Source organism: Schistocerca nitens, chromosome 2, assembly GCF_023898315.1.
Source record: "Schistocerca nitens isolate TAMUIC-IGC-003100 chromosome 2, iqSchNite1.1, whole genome shotgun sequence".
Taxonomy (NCBI): domain Eukaryota; kingdom Metazoa; phylum Arthropoda; class Insecta; order Orthoptera; family Acrididae; genus Schistocerca; species Schistocerca nitens.
The window spans coordinates 182,731,614-182,753,215 of NC_064615.1; the positions used below are offsets into that span (position 1 = coordinate 182,731,614).

Genomic DNA, 21,602 nt, shown 5'->3' on the forward strand with positions numbered 1-21,602 from the left:
ACTTGTTTAGTAGAAGAGATGTTTTTCACAGTAGCAAAAACGAACAAGAGCTCATAGCTCTAAGTTATGCACTTTAAAGCCCATGTTTGCTAGGCTTTTTCAGTTTGAATGACCATTCCTGTCGTATTCTTGAATACTGACCATTCCCTGTGGGACACCACGTGTAACTATGTAATAATCACTGTTAACTTTCATACAGTTTTGATGCTCTTAATTCTTTCAATTTTTATTTTGTTTCACTTCTATCTACAAAGACTTCCCTTGACATAATTAGGATAATTTGCCGATTCACACATTTAAATTGAATAAGTGTGCCTGTATTAACAAAACAACAGCACTAACAAATAGCATTTAGATTCTTATGCACTCTTTGTAATTAAATAATAATGTACATACATCTTATTCCTCAATCGTGTCATCAAATGTTTGCAATACATTTGCTGTGTACATAGCAGTGTCCATCTAAGTAAATTGATTGAGTTTAATTTATGTTACATTCACCCAGCACTGTACTTGTTTCCAAGGCTCAAAATTGTAAAGGGATATTACATAAGCTTACCATTCCTGTATCACTGCCAAAAACTTTATTCTTTACAGTCTTCAGCCACCCAATGTCCTGAGCACAGCGTTTCTCCATATCACGCAAAGTTTGTAAGGACTCTTGCAGTTTTTCCTCTTCAAATGTCATCAGTGCATTCTACATCAAGAGATAAAAGAACATAACAAATTAGTTACCTAAATATGATTACAAACATGGTTCAACAGAAACATACAATACAGGCATCAACTTTGACTCATGATGTAACAATGTTGTGTTCTGTGACATTATGGATAGGGTGTGTACATGAAGATGGCATCTGGTAGTACATCATGGCACTCTACTATTGAATTTTAATGTTTCAAAATATATAGACATAATTATGTGTACTTCTGCAATCAGAATTGGTTACCATAAAAGTTTTCCGAGTATTGTACCACATCATAATGTATAAAAATGGAGAAAGCAACATTTCAGCCATTGTTAACAATGGCCTTCTTCTAGGTATAACGGTGTGCTTTAGCTGTGAGGAATCACCTATATTTTATCATTGCCACTCACTGAGAATGACATTATAATTTTGGAAGATTGTAATTGTGATTGGTCACTTGAAATGAAAAGACCAATCACAACTACGATCTTTCAAAACTTGTTCATCGTGTTGTTATTAGTGACTGATTGCAATTGAAGCTAGATAGTGGTGAATGCTTTGTTTTGTGGTTTGGAACTGTTAGTAGCTGTCATGGATATGACAAATAAATTCACTGAATGTTGCTATGGGTGAAGATATGACCAGTACCATTGACATTCTGCAACTATATGGCTTGTGGATGAATTTGTATAGTGCCACAAATGTGGTAAATACATGAAGCTGACAAAAGTTGCTGCTTGATTTTGTTTTATTCTCGCTTATTTTGAAGGAGTGTATGATTTAATTTATGTTAATTTTATTTTTATTTGTATTTTGTGTTGGGGATTGATGGGTGAGTGGTTTTTTGATGGGCAGATTGTGATACAGAGAGGTTAGGATAGAGGGTCTTTTTGTTTTGTGTTTCAGTGTTCTGTTCATTAATGAGTAGTGGCTTTTTGGCTAAACTTAAGTATAAATTAGGGTCAAAGAAAATTTGCCAATGTTGAATGGGGACTGTAGAAGCAATTCTTGCAGATTATGTAAGAACTAGTGTCACAAACTGATGGAAGTGGTGCCTCTTTCAGTAATGCATGAACTAGCATAGAAAAAAATTGGACATGGTGCCTGATTGATCGTAGCACACCCTATAGCCTAGGTAAGGTGGTGAAGCCAATCAATGTGAATGGAAGAAAATTGGGAGTGGCGATGGATCGGTCTGTAACATAGTGCAAAGTCTAACTATAAGGTTCAGATGTTGTTCACAAGCAGGAATCACAATATTTGGTGGGGTGCTATAGAATGACCATATTTCAGAGGTGGTGGTTAGCCAAGAACTAAGAGTACAACTTACATTTCACAGAGCATCCCATTTTATATTACAGAATTCTTAACTATATTTCATTTTGCCACTGCATTTATTTATTTTCTTGTCATGGCAATGTTAATCAAATGCTATTTTCTCATTTGTTCTGCCATGATGTCTCATCAGTCAACACCCCCGTTGCCAACAACTACTACATATTTTGTATATTTCTCTTAAAATATAATTTTAAGCACACTGTATAGCAATTTTTATGATTTATACCAGTAGATGTATTTCTTACCCACATTTCACTACCTCAAGGTCCAGATGTTTTCTTAAGTTTTCTTTTTTCAATAGTCTGGATTTTTTTGTGTGTGATGGCAGATTTTGGTTGGCAAGTACATATTTTTTGTTTTTTTGTTTGTTTCAAAGTGTTTCATATACTTTTATTTGGTGTAGCAGCTTGTGATTTGGTTTTATATGTAATTAATATTAATGAATCAACAAATGAATTTGTGGCTTGGGTGTGGCAGTCAATAATATTTACTTAGGGATAAGGGTATTGTGAAATTTGTTCCAGCTATATAGGTCAAGTGAAGATTTTGATACCAGCATTTACAGCAAGGTCTGGCTATTTCTCTACAGACTTTTTCAATACCACTTTTGCAGATTCACTTGTTCACTGGGACTGTAAAGTTCAATTTCCCACCTAATTCTTTATTTGCCTTTATTCCATACCCACATGGGGTCAGCATGGTTATTATCAGATTTGATGTTCTTAATTTTATTGGGGGACTGGATGCCCCTCCTGTCACCATCCCTGTAAACCTCCCCCCTCCCCAGAATGGAATTTTTTTCGGGCGGGCTGATTTGACCTTGAGCTGGTGCACCACCTGAATTGCAGAAGTGGCACGCTAACATCTGTGGCTATTTAGGAGGGACATTTTTTCGATGCCTATTGTGGTTATCCAGTTGAGTATAGTTCAGTTCACATAATCAGATTAATTGAAGGTGACAATACTGAATTGTGTGGTTTTTATGCGACCTTTACGTAATATTGGCATTAATGATTTCTTGCATATTTTTTGTTTGAGTGCATGTGCCAGGTTATGTAATGTCATTTGTTTTGTTTCTCCCCATCCAATTTCCCGCCCTCCCAATTTCTGTGAATGTCCTGTTAGTCTCATGCTTGTCTCGAAATTATTATGATTAAATTTTGAATTTGTTTCTCTTTTGTTAATTGCAATGAATTTGTGACATTATGGGTGCCAAATTGGATAGAGGTTATGTGGCTGTATCCACCATCTTGATAGACCAAAAATCAAAGCTGATGGCTAGACCAAAAATCAAAGCTGATGGCTAGTATCAGACATTTTTGTATTTCTAACAAGTTGTATGCATGTAACTAAAATCTGCCAAAATAACAATAATCACATGAGAAACGAGGAAGAAACACAACAAACAAAATTATTTCTTTGCACTACACATTAATTTACAAGTTAAAGAAAGTCATAGATGTAAGTGGTAGCACTGCATGCTTTTGCAACGGCAATCATTTTCAGTTTTGCTTCATAAGTGGGGACAGGGAGGAGTGGGGGAGGGGGGGGGGGGAAACTTCTTTATACACTCATAAGCATCATGATAGAATACATATTTCAACATGCCTCAAGCTGATTTTATCCTCACATCAGGTGAGACTAATATTAATAGTTAAACACTCTATGTACAATATATTTTATTAAATGTATATTATATGCAAGATAACTACAGTGTCTATTTACTCACAAAAATATTGGGTGAACTGAAACTACCAATAGTGGGTGTTGGCTTCATTCTGTGACATAATGATGTGGTGTGTGACATCTACAAGTGCACACAGGTAAAGAACAGAACAGTTGGTTGGGGTAACAGAGCAATCTAGCAGTCTGTAGCCCAAGATCTAGGTTAGGTTGATAGGCCACAATTTGGTGAAGCCAATGAATTCATTAGTACAAAGCCAATGAATTCGATTAGAAAATCACCAAAGAATGTGAATATGTAATCTCAGTTGTCACACTGTACTAATCTGCATTGTAACCAAGAACTAATTAAGGTTTAAAGGTGACAGTTTGGTTGTGAGTTGGCAAAATGGTGTCATTGTTTATTACACCTAAAGAGGTTTTGTGGAGATAGTGGTCATTGAGAGAAGCAATGTAAGCTAAAACTAAGTTTGATGGTTGGTAAAACCATCACATTTATTACAGCAAAAAGCTTTTGTTGTTAAAAAAATATTTGTATTGGCATACTGTCCTGTAGCATAAGCTACTGCCTGGGTTAGATTGGAAGTTGATAGTTTTGGTTGGAGTTCCAATGCAAAAAATGTGTCATCCGAATCTCTCGCTCTCTCTCTCTCTCTTTGTATTCATAGTTACATACATAGTTGAGGGGCATGCATGAAATGGAAGCAGTGCTTCAACGACCGATTCATCAGTACGGCACGTTGCCCAAGGTCTATGCTCCGTATGATGTGACGTCCGTGCCATCCACGTCGCCACCAAACAGGCACTTCAACAAGATGCAGCAACCGCATATTAGATGCTCTATCACTCCTAGGCTGGCCGTGTTAATCAGCACCATGCTCTGGCCAGTCCTGCTTGTACAGCCCACGGACAATCTCCACACCATTCAGCTTCATTGCCTCATTTTTAATTGCCCCCGTTCTATACCAACTGTCAGGCAGTATGGTTTGCTCTACGCAAGTGCTTGATGTCTGCCCATGGGATTGATGGTGATTATGCAAGATTTATGACCTTACTTGGCCACCTCAACAGCGACCTATTCCTGGTAGCACCCATTCACAACAAATACGAAATGACTAAGGCTTTGCTGCTCCAGTGCCTCTCATGCTCCCCAGAACAGCAGCAACATGTAGTTATGCACTAAGAAACCTTCAGAGAAAATCCGCCAGCCTCACTCTGGTGATGCCTACAAATACAGATTGATCCTACGCTGATGCCCGACTGCATATTCTGGACACTGTGGCCATTGAAACTCCCCACATGCACCCAGACCGTATTGCTATGACACAAGGATGAACCCCTCAATGCCAGACTCCACCTCGAGTACACATTTCCTATGCAATCCACCTCTGAGAAACTCAAGGATGACTTACTACACACTATTACACTGACTCATCTGTCTCCCAATGCCCACCTTGCTGTAACAGTGGATACGAGTGACCTCACTATCAGTGCCACGTTACAACAGGAAGTAACCAGCATTTCCCAACGTCTGCGGTTTTCTCTTGTAAACTTTCAGACACACAGGATAAGTGATCAACCTTTGACTGTGAGCTACTTGCCATGTACGAGTTCATCCACTAATTTCAAGATGAGCACAGGGTATACACCCCTTACTGTTTACATGGATCATTGCCCCCTGGCTAGCATTTTGCACAACCTGTCTGATGATCAGATGGTAGAGCACTTGCCTGCGAAAGGCAATGGTCCCGAGTTCGAGTCTCGGTCAGGCACACAGTTTTAATCTGCCAGGAAGTTTCATATCAGCGTACACTCCGCTGCAGAGTGAAAATCTCATTCTGGAAACATCCCCCAGGCTGTGGCTAAGCCATGTCACCGCAGTATCCTTTCTTTCAGGAGTGCTAGTTCTGCAAGGTTCGCAGGAGAGCTTCTGTAAAGTTTGGAAGGTAGGAGACGAGATACTGGCAGAAGTAAAGCTGTGAGTACCGGGCGTGAGTCGTGCTTCGTTAGCTCAGATGGTAGAGCACTTGCCCGCAAAAGGCAATGGTCCTGAGTTCGAGTCTCGGTCGGGCACACAGTTTTAATCTGCCAGGAAGTTTCATATCAGCGTACACTCCGCTACAGAGTGAAAATCCCATTCTGTCTGATGATCCCTTCCCCAGGAGGCCTCCTGTCTGCCTCAGAGATTACAAGGTCTCTGGCGTCATTGTAGTCATTGCCCCACAACAGATCAACACCGACACCTCACCTCTTCGCAACACTTCCCCTTCTCCTGTGCTCTGCACTATGGTCAAAGGGGGGGCTCTATGGCAATGTGATGACTATACGTCATCTCTGATTGAAGAAAAAGACATCGCTGCCCTGTGCAGTAGAGTGAATTATAATATCTGTGACCTTTTAGTATCAACAAACCTCTGACCGGTGTAGATCACAATGTAATTCTGTCCAGCAAATAAAGTAAGGTTTTGTCTTTCATGTTCTATGTACCATTTATAACACTTTATAACACTGGTACCACTTTCCCTACAGCTGCAATGCTTCAAAAAATTTTCACTGTTCTGAGACAAGAATACTCTTCTTTTAAGGAAGAAAGAATTACTTGCAGATATACCCAAATTGCCACTTTACCATGTTCCAAATCATCAGATACAACAGGATAATTTCTTATGCCAAGCAACTGCAGTGAAAACAGCAAGATGGTTGTGGGACCAGTGAGCAGTCTGGATATCATCTTGAGAAATCAATTAATAATTTTCTGCAAAGTCCACTTGCAAAACTACTTAATTATTCATCAAATTTAATTTATCTATTTATGACAACATGTCTTTTAAAGAAAGGAAGTTGTTTCGAGACTTCTAGCACTGGCTGCCTCACATTTGAGGATTTTTCAGGTAACCTGAGTCATTTGCTTCCCACCGGCGTAAAGTTGCAAGCTTTTCCAAGTTGCTTTCTACAAAAAAAGTTTGAAATACACGTGTATCACAATATTCACAATGATCATTAATAAAATCTTTATTTGCTGATCACATGTTCCAGCACTAATAAGTTCATTGCAACTTCTTGGAATATGTTTTTTCTGTTAATGCACCATAAAGGCTTGAAAGCAAAAATTCCATGTTTGGATGATATTTTCAGAGACACTGTGAGGCATTTTTGAATATGGCAAAACATGTTTAGAACTTCATGTAAAGAATGTGGATTTCTTCACTTTGTAACTCCAGGGATATCTTCAATGAAAAGAGAGAGTGCTTCTGAGATAGGCATAAGGAGAATGCTTCTTCACTGATGTGAATCCAGAAGCCTTGACTGAACACAAACCATGTTTCGCTGGTTCTTGACGACTAATGTTATCTCTCTGATACAAATTTATCATTTTCTCATCTATTTCTTTGCAACTTGATGTCACATTTACTTTTTTCTTTAAAAATTTCTTTGCATCTCATACCATTTCTAAATTTAACTGTCTGGCCACAGCTCCCCATTTACTAAGGCTCTTAGGTAATGCTTTCTTGACTTTTTTCATTGTTTGTCTAATGATTGTCAACATGGGTAAGCTTTGTTAGGATATTCATTATCATTGACTTTAATCGTGGATTGTTTCTTCCTCTCCCGATATTTACGTTTTTTTTTCCTTTCACACAATTTTAATTTTTCTTTTTGCTGTTTGCTTTGTGGGGTGTTCTTTCCAAGATTATTTTTTCATTGTTGTCTTTTTTCGGCATGTCTCTCTATTTCATTTTTTAGATACTCTTGATACCTCCCAGGATGTTTCAGTCGGTCGGTATGCAGCCACATGCGATGATGAACTCATCTTTAAATTTGAAAAGATTATTATTTTATTAATATTTATCACCAATATTATCAAAATGAATTGTTATATATTTGATTTTAGCAAAGAAGAAACCAAACACAATGATGATAAAGTAATTTTTGTGGATTATTAGTCGCTGTCATTTGCTGTGTTATGGTTGACACAGATTTTTGAAACGTCTTATTTATAAACAACAGGAACCTTAGAAAAGTTCTCCCTATAATACAGTTTGGTCAGGTATTAACTAAGAATATTTAGACTTGAGAAACTTGGTGATCAATAATGGCTTCATAATAAAACCTTTCATTTCATTTTGTTAAGTGTGGCACAAAACAAAAATTGAATAAGAAAACTGTCTTACCTTCCAAATTAATATCCATACCCTTTATTTCTTTCCTAACAATGCCAGTAATGTCTTTAACTGATGCAAGGAGGAAAAATAAAATTTGGATGTATTTAAATGAGATCAAAAGAAAGTGTTCTTTCCCTTCAATTAAAGAGATTTATTATTTTACACTGCTATTTATAATGTTGGTCTGTGTCTAATTACACAATTTAGAACTTAATAATCTTTATTAAACACAGTCTCTCTTTCTCCTGCCATTCAATATTGCAATCATGTGTGACAAGCTTCCTTCATTTCTACCCATCCCGATCATATATTTAAACAAACTCAATTGTCTTAAGGCAAATCTTTCTTTCAAAATGCTACAGGAATTAAAATTCTTTCCTACAGGATCTATAAGTTGGAATTACCATGCTAATTTTATTTTTCATCTATTTGATAAAATCATCCCAGTGCTGTTTTGCTAATTTGATCCACACTGTCTCATAATATAAAAGTGTCCTTGTATGCAGTTAAATTAAATACGTTGTAGGTTTACAGCGTGGCACAATTTAAAACTTTGATATATCTCCTATTGTGTTATTCTAAGCAGCTTTCATTGTAGTTATTCAGTCATAATGATCTCCTATTCATGGATTGGAACAAAATTATCCAGAAAAATGCCAAACAGCTCTGATGATGGCTGCAAAAGTGTCTTCTTGTTGTTGTAGTGGTCTTCAGTCCTGAGACTGGTTTGATGCAGCTCTCTATGCTACCCTACCCTGTGCAAGCTTCTTCATCTCCCAGTACTTACTGTAACCCACATCCTTCTGAATCTGCTTAATGTATTCATCTCTTTGTCTCCCTCTACGATTTTTACCCTCCACACTGCCCTCCAATACTAAATTGGTGATCCCTTGATGCCTCAGAACATGTCCTACCAACCGATCCCTTCTTCTGGTCAAGTTGTGCCACAAACTCCTCTTCTCCCCAATCCTATTCAGTACCTCCTCATTAGTTATGTGATACACCCATCTAATCTTCAAAATTCTTCTGTAGCACCACATTTCGAAAGCTTCTATTCTCTTCTTGTCCAAACTATTTATCGTCCATGTTTCACTTCCATACATGGCTACACTCCATACAAATACTTTCAGAAACGACTTCCTGACACTTAAATCTATACTTGATGTTAACATATTTCTTTTCTTCAGAAACCATTTCCTTGCCATTGCCAGTCTACATTTTATATCTTCTCTACTTCGACCATCATCAGTTATTTTGCTCCCCCAATAGCAAAACTCCTTTACTACTTTTAAGTGTCTCATTTCCTAATCTAATTCCCTCAGCATCATCACCCAACTTAATTCGACCACATTCCATTATGCTCGTTTTGCTTTTGTTGATGTTCATCTTATATCCTCCTTTCAAGACACTGTCCATTCCGTTCAACTGCTCTTCCAAGTCCTTTGCTGTCTCTGATAGAATTACAATGTCATCGGCGAACCTCAAAGTTTTTATTTCTTCTCCATGGATTTTAATACCTACTCCGAATTTTTCTTTTGTTTCCTTTACTGCTTGCTCAATATACAGATTGAATAACATCGGGGAGAGGCTACAACCCTGTCTCACTCCTTTCCCAACCACTGCCTCCCTTTCATGTCCCTCGACTCTTATAACTGCCATCTGGTTTCTGTACAAATTGTAAATAGCCTTTCGCTCCCTGTATTTTACTCCTGCCACCTTTAGAATTTGAAAGAGAGTATTCCAGTCAACATTGTCAAAAGCTTTTTCTAAGTCTACAAATGCTAGAAACATAGGTTTGCCTTTCCTTAATCTTTCTTCTAAGATAAGTCGTAAGGTCAGTATTTCCTCACGTGTTCCAACATTTCTGTGGAATCCAAACTGATCTTCCCCGAGGTCGGCTTCCACCAGTTTTTCCATTCCTCTGTAAAGAATTCGTGTTAATATTTTGCAGCTGTGACTTATTAAACTGATAGTTCGGTAATTTTCACATCTGTCAACACCTGCTTTCTTTGGGTTCGAATTATTATATTCTTCTTGAAGTCTGAGGGTATTTCGCCTGTCTCATACATCTTGCTCAGCAGCTGGTAGAGTTTTGTCAGGACTGGCTCTCCCAAGGCTGTCAGTAGTTCTAATGGAATGTTGTCTACTCCCGGGGCCTTGTTTCGACTCAGGTCTTTCAGTGCTCTGTCAAACTCTTCACGCAGTATCGTATCTCCCATTTCATCTTCATCTACATCCTCTTCATTTCCATAATATTGTCCTCAAGTACATCGCCCTTGTATAGACCCTCTATATACTCCTTCCACCTTTCTGCTTCCCCTTCTTTGCTTAGAACTGGGTTTCCATCTGAGCTCTTGATATTCATACAAGTGGTTCTCTTTTCTCCAAAGGTCTCTTTAATTTTCCTGTAGGCAGTATCTATCTTACCCCTAGTGAGATAAGCCTCTACATCCTTACATTTGTCCTCTAGCCATCCCTGCTTAGCCATTTTGCACTTCCTGTCTATCTCATTTTTGCGACGTCTGTAATCCTTTTTGCCTGCTTCATTTACTGCAATTTTATATTCTCTCCTTTCATCAATTAAATTCAATATATCTTCTGTTACCCAAGGAGTTCTACTAGCCCTTGTCTTTTTACCTTATTGATCCCCTGCTGCCTTCACTACTTCATCCCTCAGAGCTACCCATTCTTATTCTACTGTACTTCTTTCCCCCATTCCTGTCAATTGTTCCCTTATGCTCTCCCTGAAACTCTGTACAACCTCTGGTTCTTTAAGTTTATCCAGGTCCCATCTCCTTAAATTCCCACCTTTTTGCAGTTTCTTCAGTTTTAATCTACAGTTGCCGAGTCGGCAACAGAAACCAAAACATTGCATTAAAGCAAGTGTTCAGTTCACAGTGCTGTGGAATGTGGGGAAAAAAACCGCAATTGGCGTTCATAAGAAGAAGAACACCACCTAAAATGCAACAGGAGCGTAATATGTAAAAAATTGTCCACGCAAGCTGCCACTGATGATGCCTTGCAGAAAATAAGGCGAAACATGTATGACACTAAAATTGTGATTTATTCAGTTGCTGTCAGACGGACCATAAGTAGAAATTATCAATATACCGTAATACATCTACCTAATTTATTTTAATTATTTCTATAGGTCTGTTTCTTCTAAATCATCTACCACAGCAACATAAAGCAAATGTTCATCTAATCATTCTAAATGCATATTTATCTCTGTCATTCTATTATCACAACCTCTTATTTAATTCGTACTGGCGTGGTGACTTAATATTCATGGTTCGAATGAACTTGGATTAAGATTTCAATCTCTTCTTATCAAAAATTCTTAAAATGAAATCAAGATAATCATGAATCAACTGTAAACGTGATAACTTAAGTAACTGCACTAATGTCACAATATTAAAGTCTACGTTTATGCATGTACCTGAACTCTATTGCTCCTGTTTATGGCAAATGATACGTCACTGGCCAGTCACGACTGGATGGGCTGTGTCACCAAAGCAGATGTTTATTAATTATACGATGAACATCGACTACGCTACGGAACGCTGCTGCTATGACATCTACAAAAATCAGGCCAGAGGCAGGCTTATTTTACAGATCAGTACTCACCATGAAAGTAACGAAACAATAGCCCGCTGCCATCTGCACATTGTCTTTCCTTTCACCAAACAACTGTTCAGCTTCTGTAATTCGATTATTTAGAAGCAACTGAATTCCTTCCCTCGCCAAATTCCAGTTGTAATCACTCCTACCATTCACTTGCATTCTGCACCGTTGTATTTTACCAGCTACGGGGACCGAACTATTGTCAAACTATATAGATTTGATTAAGACATTGGTAGCGTTAACTGTTTTCTGTGTTGAATGGTACTCTTAATAATATGAATACAATATCAGTATACGGCATGAGGTTCACCAGCAAAATCTACATAGACGTTGATCATTTCGGCAAGTGGTCTTCAAATCATAATAGCATTTAATTTCTGCTGGTCAACAAGCATGTAATTTATGTCGTACTGTGCGATGTATGACCTCAAACTTGTTAACACATCCATGTATCAAATTACGCTGACATATTACAACGACGTTTGTTTACTTGGCCTGACATACTCTTCTGTCAAACAAGCCGAAAGTAACATAAACTTGCCAAAGATATTCTAACGTAGATAAAACCATTGGAGAACAGTAAGACTATAACTTTGATATTATCGATCACTATCAGAATATTTTAGTTCTTTATTTATCCATAGATCCTTTACAAAATCTTTCTCTTATACACACGCACACATTGTCTCCTTCGGCTAGCTACAGGACCTTGACGATAGTTCCACCGTTCTATAGAAGTTCTATGTTGTCCCCTTGGTTCGTTTGAGAAAAAACTGAGTGTGGTATCTTAGCTTACACCGACGAATAATGCATATAGCTTTAGAACATACAGAATTAACTTCTTATTCTTGATGAATGCATACAAGAACGATCTCCGGAAGAAGCTAAAAGGGGTCGTACTGAGCTTAAATTTTTGTGTAAAGATAACAAAACTAAGCCTGACAGAGAGTTCACATGTAGGTCCACAAGTTTGTGAGGCAGGATTGATTGGTGTCTGGGAAGTATGATCTGGTGAATTTGAACTGCTTGTGATGTGACGTGTCAATGAGGTACCCGGGAGCTGTAAGGGTAAAATAGATATCGGTAGGACATGTTCAATGGATACTTCCAAGCGTGTGCCATTGTATAGGCCATCCACTGTGTGATCTCCAACACTGGAAAAGAATGAGTGTACGGCGGCTATAGTGGCAATCTGACGTGAACAGCTGTGCAAGTCTGTACACAAACATCTGATGATTGCCGTCGTATGAAGGTACACAAACATCTGATGATTGCCGTCGTATGAAGTGTACGGGCAGTGGATATTGGTGCAAGGGTTTAGTAACTGCTGCAACAACTGTGGAAGTTCGGCTGTGTCAGATAGTGATGCTAGCTCTAAGAATTCCGCTGGAATGCATAGAGACTCCCTATAAGCCATTTTAGCCATTTATGCACCAATACCAGGTTTGTATGACACTCAGAGGTCTAAGCTGAGTAAAGAAAATGCTTCTGTCCATTTTTCTTGGTGACACATTATCAACGCCTTTAATGTTCCGTTCCACCATTTTACCACATCATTACTAGTGTGGTGATAGCTGATTGTGTGGTGTGGCTTAAAGCTGCACAGTTTGGCCAATTCCTGGAACACGGTGGATTCTAACTGGCAGCCTTGATCAGCTATAACACGGAGAGGACAGCAACCCATGCACAGTACCCATAAAAGTCTTTGGGGTAGTTTCGGCAGAGATGTCAGTGATGAGGGTGCCTCTGCTCACTGTGTACATCTGTCTGTGGCTATGAACATGTATATGTACCTATCTGATAGTGGAAGAGGACGACCAGGTCGTTGTGAATGTGTGCGAGTCTGTCTGGCGTGCCTTGGAAGCTATTGGCGTCAACAAGTATGTGGCAATCTAATTTACTCTCTTGGCACAGGTTGCAAGAATGAGCACGTGTGTGCATGTCTTTCTCCATGGAAGGCCACACAAAATGGTCTGTAAGAAATCTGCCCGAAGTGTTGGCCACTGGATGGGATAAGCCACTGATGCTGTCGAAAGCTGATTTGTAAAAGTTCTGTGAAATGTATGGGCATGGTTTATTCCGAGAGATGTAGCACAGCAGTTTCAACTTAGAGTTGAGCAAAGGAGTCTGGTCTGGTGTAGCCCCATAAATCAGTTGTTCAACAACTGTCATAGCAGTGTTCTGTGGCCTGCTTTGAAGTGAATTCTTTGTAATCTATAAACTCTGCCACATCACATACAGGGTGAAGAAAAAAATGCTGGACGTAGAGGCTGGCATGTGATTCCTCATCCAGATTCAAGACAAAAGTTTATCAAGCAAAATCAGAATGGGCGCATTTTGAAAACAACCATATGAAAACGAGGAGCTGGCAACCTTGTCACACTGTGGAGCGCATCGGAATGTACAAAGGAACGTTCATCACCCCACATGGTTGTACTACCTATCGCAGTGCAATAAGTTGACGTCTGAGACATCAAACCCACATCCAACATGGAACTGTTGTTCGAATCCTCCTCAGGTTCCTTTTTTACTTTTTGACTTCTGTTCCCTAGTTCTCGTCTTTTATGAGCTGGACATCACTTTGTCACATGACAATAGCCTATCACATGTCAGTTAGATCCATTAAACTGTATGCATGTGTCTACTAACCACACAGAGCACGACCATAATTGGTCATGTCAACTTAATGTAAAGTGACTTCTACATGGAGTATAAACAATTAATACGTTGATATCCTTTTGGTGCTGGGTGTATCCGATAAACGAGATGCCGCCGCTGCTGCTGCTGCTTCTTGTACGTATGCTACAGGGTACCTTCAAAGGCCCCATCCATCCGGAGCAACGCCTTTGGGAAACCAGTAATCCTCATCCACAAATAATGCACAGAGGTCCTCCAAGACCAGATGTACTCCACAAATAGATGACGCAACTCTTGAAACCATTCACCAGTCACCTCGGCAAAGTACCCTTGATATTGTAAGGCAGTTTCAGATATCTCAGAGACTGATTATTGAAGTGTTGTGCGATGAAGAACTGCACCCATCTGATTGCACATGAACTCAGTTCCAGCTGCCAGGGGACCATATTTGACAAGTACAGTTTTGTGAATGTCTTTTGCACCAAGTGGAATATAAAAAACATTCTGTAAATAACGTGACATGTACTGACGAATCTAGCTTAACTCCTGAAGATATTTTAAATCTCCACATCAGCCGTTCTTGGTCTTAGCACAATCCACATGTTACCTGTAAATGTGGCTTTCAGGAATGCTTTGGCATAGAGCTGTGGGCTGGAATCGTGGGAGGAGTGCTTTCGGGTCATTACCTATCGCTGGACAAATTGAATGCACTCCTGTATTGTATGTTTCTCTGCAACATTTTACATGAAACGCTAGGGAACGTTCCACTTGGTGTTTGGTGATGGTTATGGTTTCAGCATGATGATGCATTGCGAGACTTTGGAATGAATGCGTGTAACTATTTAAATGAAGCATTTCCAGGTAAATGGATTAGTTGTGGAGGTCCAATGTTCTGGCCTCCATGTTCCCCAGATTTTAACCCATTAGACTTTTATTTGGGAACAATTAAAAAAACAAGATTGTAGTACTTCACCTGTGTATGGAAACGAGCTAATAGCTAACGTGCATGCCACTTAAACAATGGTGGATGCAGCTGTGTGGCTTGGGGTCCAGCAAAGTATGATCCAGTGAGAGCCGAAGTGTTTACAGATGCAATGTGGTCACTTTCAACAGCTTCTCTTAAGCGAACGTTGCTCGTATGTGTATGTACCGGCTCTGTGAAGATAAGCCTGGATGTAAAGCATACAGAAGGGAATTATTGTGCATAGCGTTAGGTGCAATTTAGCTTAGCTCAGCTCTTGTGTTTTTGTACCTCATTGGGTACAGACCATGTTACTGAATCCACTATTATTTTTTATTGGCTTTATTTGTTTCATGGGCGAAACAAAGTGGTCATTTACATCTCTAAGAAGTTTATGTTACGTCTTATTATTTAAATAAAGGTAACAATAATGGAAATAAATACACAAGGTACTGCATTGTGGAGGCGTAACTTGGATACAATTTGATATGTTAACTGAGAAAAAAAAATCTTTGATGTGAACTAGACTAGATCATCAGTGAGTCTCTGCATATCATACCTCACAGTGTTGCCTCGTTTCACTGAGCTAATGAGATAGCTCTGGCTATAGTCCACAGTTTATGCTACCTGTTCTTGGCCATGCTGTATGCAGTTGCAGCATTGCCGTAGCCTCATTATTTCAGATCGAATTTCTATTAAATTTATTGGTGGGACTAGATTTTGCTAAATATATTTTTGTCTTGAATTGGGATGATTAATCGCTTGCTCGCCACCAAGTATGGCATTTTTCCTTCACCCTGTGTATGAGAAATGTAGTCAGCCACTAAATTTTCAACACTTTTTAAATGTCAAATGTCTGCCATAAACTGGCTTATAAACTCAATATGTAAAACTAGCTATGTGAGCACTTGCCACTAATGTTCTTGAATGCCAAACTAATGGGTTTGTGACCTGTAAAAATAGTCACTGGTCGAGTTTCTATTTGTGGTCAGAAGTATCTGACAGTCTTGTTAATTAATAACAAGTCTGTATTGTATGCAATTCTCTTCTGTTGGACTGGCGACAACTTCTTAGAGCAAAACTTGTGTGGCTACCAATGTTGACAGCTGGTGGACAGTTGTTGATGATTTCCAGCCGACTTGTGTCGACGGTTATGGCCAGGTGTGCGTGAGATATCAGGTGGGTGAGTAATGCTGATTCACGTAAACTCACCAGCAGGTCGGAAAATACCTTGCTCATTTTGGGTGTTCACTTAACAGGTCTGTATTTAATGATCTCATGGCCCATGAGTGCATCTACGAGTGTTCTGTATACAGCAACAATTGCTGGGAAGTGACGGCAGTAAACATTTACCATACCCAGGGATAATCTCAGTTGCTGTCGTCTGCAAGCTTTGGCAGAGATTGTAGGCTGTAATCTTCTCTGCCAATTGGTGAATGCCGTCAGGCAAAACAGTATGGCCTAGGTAGGTGACTTTGAGTCTTCCCAATTACGCATTTGTTTTCGTTTAACACTATTTCGTCGTCAAACAGTCATTGGTGTATCTTGCACAAGTGCTCTTCACACATTTGAGCTCAAGAGGAGGACATTAAGATGTAGTCAAAGCAAGTGCAACAAAATGAAAATCCTTTGAATACCCTATCCACAAAAGTTTATTTGTGCTGGTGGTGCTTTTTAAGCCAAAGAACATGAATAAAATACAAATAAACCGAATGGAGTGATTATCACAATCTTCGGAATATCATTAGATGGTACTGCTATCTGTTTATATGCTTTTTTACAGACGAGAGCGCTAAAAACCTTTGCTCATGTGCAATCCTGTATATTGGGCACCGGATACCTGTATGGTATTGTTCTTGCATTTAAGGCTCAGTAATCGCCATATGGCCACATAAGCCATCTTTCTTGTAGACAACATGTAAGGGCGTAAATCTAGGGTTGTCGGACTGGTGAATGCTCCAGACTTCAACATTTTCTGGAAGGTAACAAAACTAAGCATGCCAGAGACTTCACATGTACATCTTGATATTCTTACGACATTTTTCAAATACAAAGATGTATCACTGTCACAAGATGCTGAGCTCAAGAAAATGGAAAGAAGCTAGAAGTTTCTGTCACAGATCCTGGGCATATGATTTTACACTAAGAACTACTGATCGATGACAATTAAATAACAATTTCTTTATTATTAAGTAATGATATTTCTTACAATTCTCTAATCTGTATTGTCTAACTTATGTTTGATTATGTAGTATGAATGATTTAAGAGATGAGCTTTAACTGTCTTTTTAAATATTTGAATTTCTGTTGTCTCTTTCATCTCCTTGGGCAATTTATTGTACATTATTCTTCCTTTGTAGAAAATGTTGCTTTGCTTTTTATCTGTTTACTCTTGCTAAATTTAAGTTTAGTCTGACACTGTACTATCATCATGAATGCTGTTGTTTGTTAAAAAACTGTGATATTCTTCTATATGTGTATAACAGATTGGCACAGTTAGAATCCCCAACTGTTTAAACAGATCTTTAGAGTGAACATAGTTACTATTTATTTTTAGTTATTATTCTAATGGATCTTTCCTGTTGTTTAAAGACTGCATCCATATTCTGTGTATGTGACCACCAAAATAATTTCATACAGGAGCTAAAGATGGAGTGCATACAAGAACTATTATTGTTACAGTATGCATCAATTACAACAACAAATTCCATATGTATTAGACCAATAACAAATATATATGTGCAGCTATTCTCATTGTATAAACATTCAATGGCTGAAACTACACACAATTGCTGGAAGAACCAATGGAGTACATTGCTGGATACTTCATATAGACTCTTAATATCACCAGGGAAACGTTTATTAGGGCACTCATTAAAATGTGGCTCATTGTCTGAATATCACCACAGCCACATGTACTATCAATGTAAAGCCCAACTTGTGAGTGTTGCATTTGCATACACATTCTCTAGTCGATCATCTGTTCAGCAGTACCTGTACCTCCCTAGTATATAACAGTTGGGCTGCCAATAAATTTGTTGCTCTGATTTTTCGTGGCTTGCCACTCACATTTCTATTCAGCATCCCAACTGAATCTACTGGAGGGCATATGGACTCGTTCTTCACACACTGGTATTACGGATTTAGGAAGTTTCTTAGGCAACAAGACTAAATTTCGACCAATGTGAGCTGGATATATGTTTCATACTATTGGCAGCCAGCATGTATGTGTGGATCTGATGCTGCCACTAATAGTTACCATAGCTAGATTCGAATGAACACCAGGTCTCTTCACATGAGAGCTGCAGAGCCAAACAGGTGTCCAATATCCTGATGCAGAGTACTCCAACAGAAGGGATTCTTCACAAAGTGATGTGTTTCCTAACCATGTACTACCTGCCAGCTTCCTCACTAAGCTTACTCATAGTTGAACCTTAGCTGTGTTGGAAAGGTATTTTTGCTGTGTCGGTATACTGTCTGATGTCACACCAAAACATTTTGGCTTATCATGCGTTGATCTTTGCTGATTCTATACTATTAGAAAGGTGGAACAGACGTACTTCTGTTGTAGAAACATCATATATAAAGTGCCATTCTTAAAATATCCATAGATTTTAGGTGTTCTTGACATTCAGATAGATCTTCACTCAGACATGACATTACTTTGTCATTTGTACACTGAAATTTCTGCCTGGTCAAGTTCAGCAGGTCTGATGTGACAGAGACTGAATATCACCAGAGAAAGAATGGCGCCTTGAGGAAAGCCACACCGAGTGCATGCCATCTGCTCTTCTTTTCACCATGGTGCACTTTAAATCACCGATTGCTCTATGAGCTGCTTGAGAGTTTACCTATAGTCTTACAAGGTACTGTTTTCAAAAACTTGAGTATAAGGCCCTCACACCACATAATGTCAGATATTGCTGACAGGTCAACGAAAACTACCCAAAACTTGTTTTTTTCTGGTAACCAGTTTCTGTGTGAGCACTTGCTCGCAGCAGCTTCTTCAGTGTCTAAATCCAGCTTGTAGTTCCATATAAGAATAGTATGTAGCAATAATGCAGCGTCTGTTACACACTGATGCCATGACTCTAAGGGCAGATAATACTTTCTTTGTTAGCGTACTTTTGAGTGCATTCCACTTCAGGTTACAATCAACATTGGTTCCTAGCAATTTTGTGTTTTTTATACAACCTATGTAGTTTTCATCTACATTTAATTTTACAGAATTATTTTTTTTCTTTCAGCAGGAGTTCATGTAGTTTGTTTTCTTTATGTTCAGTATAGATTTGTTGTACAACGACCACTTATAAATAGCCTTTAGGGTTTCATTTGCCTTCCTTACTAGGAATTCAGGTTTTTTTATATGTAATTCCAATGTTTCTGACATCAGCTAAAAGAATTTTTTCCTTATGTCTAACATTATCTGCAAAGTCATTTATGTACATCATAAACAACATAGGTCCTAAGATGCTGTCCCGAGGGATTTTATGTTAATATATACACATCAAAAAAAAGTTTTGCATCACATCAGTTCCGAGAGTTCCGGAACCTGTTCGGAAATTGGAACAGAGATCAACACATACATCATTTCTGATCTTTTTATTGCTCATGAAAACCACACATTGCATGTTGTACCACCATACAGCGAGACTTCAGAGGCGGTGGTCCAGATTGCTGTACACACTGGTACCGCTAATACCCAGTAGCACATCCTCTTGAATTGATGCAAGCCTGTATTTCTCATGGAATACTATCCACAAGTTCATCAAGGCACTGTTGGTCCAGATTGTCCCTCTCCTCAACAGCGATTCGGCGTAGATCCCTCAGAGCGGTTGGTGGGTCATGTTGTCCATAAACAACCCTTTTCGCACTATCTCAGTCATGTTCGATAGGGCTCATGTCTGGAGAACCTGCTGGCCACTCTAGTCGAGAGATGTCATGCTGACGGCAGTCATTCACAAGATGTGCACGATGAGAGCGCGAATTGTCGTCCATGAAGACGAATGCCTCACCAATATGCCGCGGATATGGTTGAACTATCGTTTGGAGGATGGCATTCACCTATTGTGCTACCATTACGGCGCCTTCCATGACCACCAACGGCGTACATCGGCCCCACATAATGTCACCCCAAAACAGCAGGGAACCTCCAACTTGCTGAACTCACTGGACAGTGCATGTAAGGCGTTCAGCCTGACTGGGTTGCCTCCAAACATTTCTCTGACGATTGTCTGGTTGAAGGCATATGCAATACTCATTAGTGAAGAGAACGTGATGCCAATCCTGAGCGGTCCATTCGGTATGTTGTTGGGCCCATGTGTACCGCACTGCATAGTATCATGTTTGCAAAGATGGACCTCGCCATGGACGCTGGGAATGAATTTGCGTATAATGCAGCGTATTGTGCACAGTTTGAGTCGTACCATGACGTCCTGTGGCTGCACGAAAAGCATTATTCAACATGGTGGCATTGCTGTAAGCGTTCCTCTGAGCCATAATCCGTAGGTAGCGGTCATCCACTGCTAGTAGTAGCCCTTGGGCTGCCTGAGCGAGGCATGTCATTGACAGTTGCTGTCTCTCTGTATCTCCTCCATGTCCGAACAACATCGCTTTGGTTCACTCTGAGATGCTGGGACACTTCCCTTGTTGAGAGACCTTCATGGCACAAAGTAACAATGCAGACGCTATCGAACCACGGTATTTAACGTCTAGGCATGGTTGAACTACACACAACACGAGCTGTATACCTCCTTCTTGGTGGAATGATTGGAACTGATCAGCTGTCTGACCCCCTCCATCTAATAGGCGCTGCTCATGCATGGTTGTTTACATCTTTGGGTGGGTTTAGTGACATCTCTGGACAGTCAGAGGCACTGTGTCTGTGATACAATATCCACAGTCAACCTCTATCTTTGGGAGTTCTGAGAACAGGGGTGATGCAAAACTATTTTTGATGTGTGTACTTAGGATCTGCTAAATGTTGCACTAAAAAGTTTGCTTTATTTGAAACCTGTGTTACCTCTAACTTTTGTAAGTTGTATTTCAGATACAATTGCAACCAGTCACTGCCGGTTCCTCTTATTCCTAAAGATCCTAGTTTTTTAGTAAAATTTTATGGCTGTCAGTATGAAAGGCCTTCGGTAGATCTAAACATATACTTGTGGCACATTCATCCTTGTTTACAGCATCAAGTACCAGTCTTGTAAAACTAACGCTGATTTGACACTTTTGCTACACTGGAAACCCAACTATCTTTCACAGAGGATGTTATATATGGTCCGGTGACAGTAATGTGACTACCATCTATGTTCAGCGTCAACAAGCAATAAGCGCTCACAGACGGCAGGTGGCAGCACTAGCATTGGAGGGTATATAAAGCATGTTGCTGGGATGCCTAAACAGTGCATTTGTTGTAAAGCAGGTACTGAGCGATTTGTCTGACATCCAAAAGGGCATGATCACTGACTTTCAGGTCAAGGATGAAAGCATTTCCAAAATGGCTAT

General features: G+C 39.3%; 1 protein-coding gene across 2 annotated transcripts in view; it reads right to left on the bottom strand.

Moving 5' to 3' along the window:
- LOC126235864 (tetratricopeptide repeat protein 39C-like) overlaps window positions 1-12,023 on the bottom strand; it is an 84,823-nt gene extending 72,800 nt beyond the window's left edge. Inside the window, exons 1-3 of one of the 2 annotated variants that reach the window (XM_049944765.1) lie at window positions 11,501-11,618; window positions 11,313-11,375; window positions 560-697 (exon numbers count right to left, since the gene is read on the bottom strand). In XM_049944765.1, coding sequence (XP_049800722.1) covers window positions 560-688 — 129 coding nt within the window. In that variant the 5' untranslated portion in view covers window positions 689-697; window positions 11,313-11,375; window positions 11,501-11,618. Of the gene's footprint in view, window positions 1-559; window positions 698-11,312; window positions 11,376-11,500 lie in introns of both variants that reach the window. The other variant, XM_049944764.1, reaches the window with a different exon arrangement.
- Window positions 12,024-21,602: the final 9,579 nt, after the last annotated feature.